General features: G+C 41.9%; 1 protein-coding gene and 1 long non-coding RNA gene across 3 annotated transcripts in view; both read left to right on the forward strand.

The window, feature by feature from the left end:
• Positions 1-8,422, forward strand: part of ZNF326 (zinc finger protein 326) — a 76,045-nt gene extending 67,623 nt beyond the window's left edge. Inside the window, exon 13 of one of the 2 annotated variants that reach the window (XM_057500402.1) lies at positions 7,345-8,422. In XM_057500402.1, coding sequence (XP_057356385.1) covers positions 7,345-7,535 — 191 coding nt within the window. In that variant the 3' untranslated portion in view covers positions 7,536-8,422. The remainder of the gene's footprint in view (positions 1-7,344) is intronic. The other variant, XM_057500403.1, reaches the window with a different exon arrangement.
• LOC130683379 (uncharacterized) lies at positions 2,303-7,126 on the forward strand. Its single transcript, XR_008997060.1, has 2 exons — positions 2,303-5,966; positions 6,930-7,126. It is a non-coding gene; the product is annotated as an uncharacterized LOC130683379 (long non-coding RNA).

The raw sequence follows: 8,422 nt of genomic DNA on the forward strand, positions 1-8,422 counted from the left end.
ATACTACCTTCCTTGCACGACTGTGGCAAAGATTAAGTGAATGTAAGTAAACACCTCTCACTGTGTTCACCATATAAGTTTTAGTTTTCCTACTATTACCTAAATATCAGGGCTTATTTATTTATTCTTAATTAGAAATAAAAGCTAAAAGGATGTATTGGCTTGGTAAATCCTTTTGTAAAATTACTGCAGGAATTGAGGTTTTTTTTCACATTCCTTTTAACCTAGTCTTGATCTTTCATAATGTGTTTTGAAGGTCACATTACATCTACTGTTTTCAACATAAGGTTTGTATGAGCCTGGTCAAAATTAACAAAATCACAACCTGATAATTTGATAAGAGGAAAATAATCATGAATGTCTCATATAACAACTAATCATACTTATTCTCCGTAACTTTTCCCTTTGGCATCAAACGTCCTCAGCTGACAAGGATATTAATAAGTTGCTAATATTAGAGTTCCATATTCAGCCACCGCAAAGAGTTAAATAACTCTCCTCAACTGGGATTTGAATTGCTTGTCAGTGCTGAGGTCGCTACCACTGTTAAATGACAGATGTTTTTCTGAAAATCCCTTGCATTTCTTCTTGTGATATAAAGTTTAGTGCCTGCAACAACAGGGTGGTCCTTAATAACTGTTAAATTTATTCTTTGGAGATTTTACAAAGATGTCCTATTGCTCCTGGAGGACTCCCTTGACACCCAACTCTGCATTTTCTTTTGCATAATGCCTACAATTTAGAACCACTAGGCTCCCAGTTTGTACAGCTCCTATATTCTTGTTTCAGTATAACCAAAATACTCATAAATCTCCCGTTCTTCCAGTAGCTTCCTGCAGCAGCTGGGGTATGACATTGATGTCCCTTATCTATAATTCCAGAGAGCTCTAGGGTGAACAGATAGGCCAATTCAAAGCTACTACGTCAGATAAAGTGATGTTGTTTGCACAACTCAGTGTCCTCAAGAGGTAGTCATGTAATGCTCCCAATTTGTATTCTGCATAAAACTCCTTTTACAAGTTATAAACTTCCTATAGGGAGCAAGCATACCCAGCTAAAGGATGTGAACATATGACTATGTAATGTAATTTTAAACTCAAAAGGAATGGGCTAAGCCTTTTCCATCTTAGAAGCTGAAAGCTATAGAAGAACTGACAATTTCTATTTAGGTATGACATTCTTTAATTTGGAATGCTAATCAAGTGGTGTTTTCCTGGGACCCTGAGTTTGAAATGTGGTGCTAGGAATATGACTAATATAAATATTTGAATTGCATATATCATGAGAATTAAGTGCTTTATTCATAGTCATCACAAAATTTTAATTGATTGTCATTGTGCTTTATTTACAGTTGAGGCAGCTTTTAAATGGTTCCTATTACCACATTAATTGTGTTAGAGTAACCTTGACTAAATGATGTACTTGTGTTTTTATTTGCATGGTGCTTTCTGAATCCTCTGTCATTTTAGATCAGGGATTCACAGTCTTGACACTGTTGACATTTTGAACTGGATAATTCTTTGTTGTGGGAGGCTGTCCTATTATTTTAAGATGTTTAACAACACCCTGGCCTTTACTTAATAGATTCCAGTAGCATATTGCCAGTCTTGACAATCAAAAATATTTCCAGACATTGGCAAATACCCCCTGGGGGGACGAAAGTCTCCCCCAGCTCAGCACCACTGGTCTAAATACATTAAAAGCAGTTAGGTGTGGAATTTGAGCTCTAAGTGTTCTGCTTGAAGATGTTAGGATAAAAAAAAAAGCCACCTTAGATTCAGCTGTCGTGTGGAATTTGAGCTCTAAGTGTTCTGCTTGAAGATGTTAGGATAAAAAAAAAAGCCACCTTAGATTCAGCTGTCCAAGAAAGCATTCCTTGGCTGTCTTGACCTTTCTTCCCTCTCACCAGTAAATGGTGTTGCAGGTGTTTCTCCACTCTACACAGTAGGCCTCTGTTTCCCAGAAAGGTCTGTCTTACTCCTTCTGTCTCCAGCTAGCACAGTGCATAGCACATGGTAGATGCTCAAAAAATGAACAGGTTGGATGAATGTGTGTCATGGTTACTCTTCTCTGGTAGTACGTATCTGTAATATACGGACCTTTAAAAAAATACACGTGTCTGACTATTTTGCCTTGTGCTCTCTCTACTTTTTATAAGCCTGTGAAACTTCATTTTCACAAAGCATTCACCAAGTTCTTGTGCATGCCAGACCCTGATGCTAGCTGCTGAAGTTGCAGTTACAAACACATCAGACATAATCCTTGTCCTCAGGAGCCTCACAGATGATTAAGTGGTGATTACAATTCAGGAATCTCCTGTTCACTTAGGTTTATCTGACAACACTGGTTTCCAAACAAATAAAAATTTTGTAGGGCCTAGAAACCACCTCTAGAGACACATTAGGAATGTGGCCTGTACACTTCTGGAGTTGCCTTTCTGCTTCAGAGATGCTAGATAGTTTCTTCTGGCTTTTCCCATGCTCCAAAGCACCAGGGAAGGGAATCTGGAGTCACTCGGAGGCGGTTATCACTAGGAAGTAATGAGGCGGTCTCTGTTCCTCAGCTGGCCCCTTCCTCACCTGAAGAGGCAATGTTCCAAAACACGATATTTTGAGTGACAGAAAGAAAAAGTATTGAATAGCTTTCTTTTTCCTCTAGTAACATGTGCATCCCTAAGTTTCATTAGGGTCAGTCAGCTATCTTGAGTGCTGTATGTTCATGAGTATTTGCTCACACTGCATATGTCATTGCCAGACACGGAGGTCTCCCTCTGCATGACATCTCTAAAAATCTTCATTGAACCTACATTTGGTGTCACCCAGCAATACCCTATGTGATCCTACAAACATCTCCTGGCCTTATCTCCACCTCACTCATGCCACAGGTACACTGGCCTTTCTGCTCTTCATATGTCATGCTTGCATCTATCTCATGGCCAGTGCATTTATTTCCTCCCTCTAGAAGGCTCTTATCCCAAACCATTGCATGACTGGGTCTCATTCAGCTTGGTTAAACTGCAACTTTCTCAGAGAGGACTTCCCACATAGTCGTTCCCTACCCATTACCCTTTTACCTCTGACCCCTATGTAAAATCACTTGCCTCCTTCACTAGAATGTAAGCCCCATGAGAACAGGAATTTTTTCTCTTAGCACTGCATCCTTGGCACCTAGAATGGTGGTGGGCACTCAGTAAATAGATGCTGGCATAGCTAATTGACCAGTCAGGGCTGCCACAGATGGACAGGAGTCTTCACACTGTGCAGAGATCTAGGGCAAAATGGGAAAGAATACTTCATCTGTATTTGTATTATGTGCTAAAGCTTCTTCAGCCTGAACACCATTGCCGTTTTGGACAGGCTAACTTGGGGGTGGGGGGCTGTCCTGTGAATTGTAGGATGTTAGAAGCATTCCCAGACTCTAGATGCTGTAACACCTCTCCCCAGTTTCAGACAACTAGAATGTCTCTAGACATTGCCACATGTCTGCCAAGAGGCAAAATTGCCCCTGCTTGAAAACCACTTGAACTTGATGAGACAGATCCCAAGCAGGGCAACTTGTGCACCACGTCTTACAGAGTTTCTGGAAGTATAGTTTTTTTTAATAGTAAACCATTTTTATAATAATGCTGCATAATCTATCCAAAATGCAGTGGCCTCCAGCTGTATATACTTGTTGTTTCTAGTTTTTTGTCTTAGGTGTGTGCAGTTTGGCAGCTGTGGGGCAGATTGTGGTCAGGTTTCGCTAGATCTCACTTCAAGCGCAGATTTAATCACGTCCTGCCAAATCTTTCTCCTCCTTGGGTCAGCGGCTACTTGAGTCATGTTCATGATGAACAACAGATGGCCAAAAGGAAAACTCAATCATGCTAGCATATTTCAAGCTATATTCTCAAATATATCACTAAGGAGATGACAGATGATTAAAGTCAAAGAGCAGAGAAATACGCCACCTACAGTGAAAAGTAGAGGAGACTGAGTATTTGCTGAATGGTAATTCGAATGATTACACACATCTTTCAGATTTCACTCATGGCTGTCTGTTTAGTCATAGGACCAATAGAGCTAGAACAGGAGACAGATCTAAGTGATAATCACAGTGAAATCGTCCTTGACAAAATTTTCTTAATAGGGGCTTCTAGTTTTTTCCCATAGGATTAGTTTGTTTCAGCATTAGTTTGCTTAGTTTAATTTGAAGCCCTCTTAGACTTTGAAGGTAGAACCCCTCTTACACAAAGTTTTGATAAAATGTTTGACTTTGATGCATTGAAGAATCTTTGATCAGAGCTATTATTAACTTACCTTTTTATGTTTTCTTATCTATACCACAAACTGCTTCAGGACATTGAATCAGTTCTAGTTGTTTTGCCAATGGGTTTCAGCCCAGAGCAAGTTCACTACCGATTCAGTGAGACCGAGGAATGACAATGAGGAATGACAATGGAACGTTCTAGGGGTGAAAGGGTTTTATTACCCGGCTTGGTCTCCCAGTGACAGGTCGAGCACTAGAATTACCTCTGCATCCAAGAGCCTGCAACTCTAATCCTCCTTCGTCTCCGCCTCTGGCTCTTTATATAATGACTCAGCCAATAGCGGCTTATTGCCTACAGGTGTGGAAGCAGTAGCCTAGCAGCAGGCCAGTTACATCATCAAGTAGTATTGGTTCAGCTGCTCATTGTTATCCGCGTCATCATCTTGATTCTTTTGGCCTTCCGCTCATCATCTCAAGATACTGTTGCAGCTCCAAGTAATGAATGTACATTTAAGGTAGGAAGAAGGTATGGTGGAGAAGGCAGTCCCCACAAATACCATCTCTGTTACTGGGAATGCAAAAATTTTTGTGGAAACTCTCCAGCAGACTTTTCATGTTTTCCTTTTCATGCATGTTTCTTTGGCCAGAGCTGGATCTCTTGGCCATCCCTACCTGTTAATAGTGGGAGACGACAAGGAAGAAGTATGTTGGCAAAGACTTGAGTCAATTTTCCAACAAGCTCTGGGGAATGGATTTGAAACTCTCTGATTCAAAGCAAAACAATAGTGACAAATAACAATAACAAATAACAAAACTTTTATCAAAAGTTGACATACCAGGGATTTTGTTAGTTGCCTTGCATGTATTATGTTATTTAATTCTCACCCTAACTCAGATAAAGAAACTGAGGCTAGGAGTAGTACCTCCTGAATAGTAATCCTGAACCCATCTTAACCTAGTTCGCTTGGCTGGTAAACAGCAGTGCTGTAATTCACACTAGTGCTCTCTGATTCCAAAAATTGTGCACTTAGCTGTTGTGAGTACAGTTTAAATAGCAAATAATTTCTCAAATCAGGGAATCCATAAAATTTGTTAGATTCTCAAACTTAATCAGTTACTTGAGCTTGGGAAGTGGGTAATGCCCCTGAAATCCAGTAACATTTTATAATTTTATTAATTTATTCAAATACTTTTGAACAGCAACATACACAATGTACTCTGCTAGGTACTATGCGTGAGAGGCATGAAAAGTGAATGAATACCTGAGACATTGGTAGTGCACTTATAAAAGTTTCAGTCTGGAAGGGAAAGTATGATATGTACAGAACAAGAACAAAGTTGGAAAGTGATAAATAGGAGACTGTAAGATACATAAGGGTAGTGACCATGCCTATTTTTGTTTGCTCCAATGTGTCCAGACCTAGTGTATTTCTACATACAATAGGAACTCAATAAATATTTGTTCATTTGAACAGAAGAACAGATAAAATGTCTGGACTTCAGACAGATTTATTCCAGGTGAAGGAATTAGGGAAGGATTCGTGGAAGAAGAGACATTTGATCCAGGACTTGAAAGATGAAAGTGGATTGGACATAAAGAATTAGGGCTGAGGGAGGTGGTGAAGGAAAGAGCCCAAGGAAGAAGTCTCAGCAGGAGCAAGGCACAGAAGAAAGTTGTGGACTGTCTCAAACAGCATGTGCTTCCCTGTGGCTGCAGGGTAAGGCACTTTAATATGGCGGTAGAATTGGTTGCTTGCAGAGAGCAGAGCATGGAGGACCTTGAATGCCAGAGTAAAGGGTTTGGAGTTGATTTTATTCTGAGGCAAGGAGACAGCAGAGTGACAGAGTTGTACTTCAGGAAGATAAATATGTCGGCAATTTCAAGATGTGCTGGAATGAAGAAAAGCCGGTATGAGGTGGAGACTGCACTTAGGTTAGTGTAACATTCCAGATGGAAATAACAGGGGCCCAAAGAAGGCCTAACCCAGGGTAACAATGGAGAGGAAGCAGCAGGCTTGAAAGATGTTAGCAAAAGGTGGTACCTGCAATTCCTTTGATGCAGGGAGCCAGTGAGAGGAAAAAAATCAAAGCTGGCTTAAGATGTTTTGACTTGAGTGACTGGGGAATAGTAGTGGCTTTATTAGAAACCAAGTTCACTGAAGGAAACCCTTCCTGTTGGTTGTGAGGGAAAATGCTCTTTGGTTCTGTCATGTTGAGTGTGAAGGCCTTGTTGGATATTCAGGTATGAGCAAAGCTTGGGCAGTGAGGGCTGGAATTCTCCATCAACGTGGCCGTGATGTTTCATGTTGGAGTGTTGTACCAGGAAGAGCAGACGGCAGATGATCGGAGCCGGCCCTCCAGCATGCTGCCACCATGGGGCCTCAGGTAATAGTGGGGTTGAGGTGAGAGAGGATATTTTTTGAACCCCTGAGTTTTGGAATGTGTATGTGTGTGAGAAAGGTACTGTCCAGTGACGTGTGACTTCCACTTCCAGCTTAAGCAGTTTTTGTAGTGGAAGGCAGGGGGCAGCAGAGTCCCACTTTTCAAAGGAGAATCAGGTTGTAACTTGTAAAGAAAGGTGATTTTCTCCCCCTTACATCTCTTTTGTCAATGGAACCATACCCACTTTTTGAAAGCTGGAGAATCTGAGTTGATTCTTACAGTGCTGTCTTTGGGTGCAGCATATGGATCGGAAGCTTTACTTTGGGGGAGCGTGTCTCCGAGCTGATTATATGTCAACCTCTTTGAAAGAAAGGAGTTCAGGACTTACTGGTGAGCGGCTGATGCTATTTCAATGGAAAGCTTGGGGTTATACTTGCAACGGGGCATTTTTAGCACGAAGGTAACTCTAGCCTCAAGACTATGGCTTCTATTTAAATTTAAAAAAAATTAGGCCCATCACAGCAGCGACTTGTAAGTCACGTTTGCCGCTGTAGTTACAGTCAAGGTAAGTGCCCTCCGCGGTCCTCGTTGATGCTACCGACTGGGTTTCCCCAAATCTGGATGACTAGGTAGAAGGGTGGGAAATGGAGCCACATGTACCAATACAGCATCTGTCTCTGGCTTTTGATCTAACTCATGTCACTGTCCCTCTAGGGCTTTCCAGTCCCTGTCATTTTACCCCTCAGCCTCCATCTAGCGTCTACACTGTCTGTGAAGCTGGTGCCATGAGGCTTCTCCTGTTCCTGCTCGGCTGTGCTGTCTTCCGCCAGGCGATGTCACACTGGGCCCTGCAGTGGGTCCTATCGCTGCCCTTCAGGGTGCCAGTCACGCTGGGCCCTCGCTGAGCCACAGGACTTCCTTCTCGGTTTGTGCGATGCTGTTTTAAGCAGACGAGGACCATATGTACGCCTGAAGCCACTGTACTTGTAGCCCCAGCACTATGCCTGCTGTGGGACAGGTGCCTGATCATTGCTTTGTTACCGAATAGGCACTAAAGCATTTTCATGTCAATGTCTTATGGAATTTTGAATAAATTTTCTTTAAAACAACAGTTTTTTCAGCTCTCGTACTTACATTTCTCTTTCTAGGTGTCAGACAGTGTCCATGACAGAGTACAAAAGGCAAACTGTGGGTCCTAGGAAGAGGGTGGGAGCAGCATGCAGATAACTGCGGGCTCAGTGCCGGTGGCTGAGCTGGGGTGAGACTGCCTGCAGGGATGGCACGTGCATTGTGGACATTATTCTTTGTTCCGGTCTCACCTCACTGTCTTCAGCTCTTCCATTCCCCTGAAATCCCTGGGCCTCTATTCGTACAGTTTTCCCCTTAGAATGTCCTTCCTGTTTTCTGTTTCCTGAACTTCTCTTTCCTGCCCTACTTTCTTCCTCATAGAATTTGTCACCTTCTGTCATGTTATGTAGTTTATCTATTCTGTTGTCTGTTCTCCCGTTCTCCTACTCAAATGTAAGCTCCAGGAAAGCAGGGATCTTTGCTTTGTTCATGGATAGATCCCAAGCACCTAGGATACTGCTTAGAACATAGTTGGTACTCAATAAATATTTGTTAAATGAACAAGTGGATCCTTGAAGACTCAACTTCCATGCCATCGCTTCAGTGAAGCCTTCCAAGCTTGACTTACATTCCCAGTCCTGGATAAAATCTATCTGTCCTCTATATCCCAATAGCACTGTGTGCATATTTGCATTATAGCACTTAACCTCTCTCGATGATAGTT

The sequence above is a fragment of the Manis pentadactyla genome, chromosome 4 (genome assembly GCF_030020395.1).
Source record: "Manis pentadactyla isolate mManPen7 chromosome 4, mManPen7.hap1, whole genome shotgun sequence".
In the NCBI taxonomy this organism is placed as follows: domain Eukaryota; kingdom Metazoa; phylum Chordata; class Mammalia; order Pholidota; family Manidae; genus Manis; species Manis pentadactyla.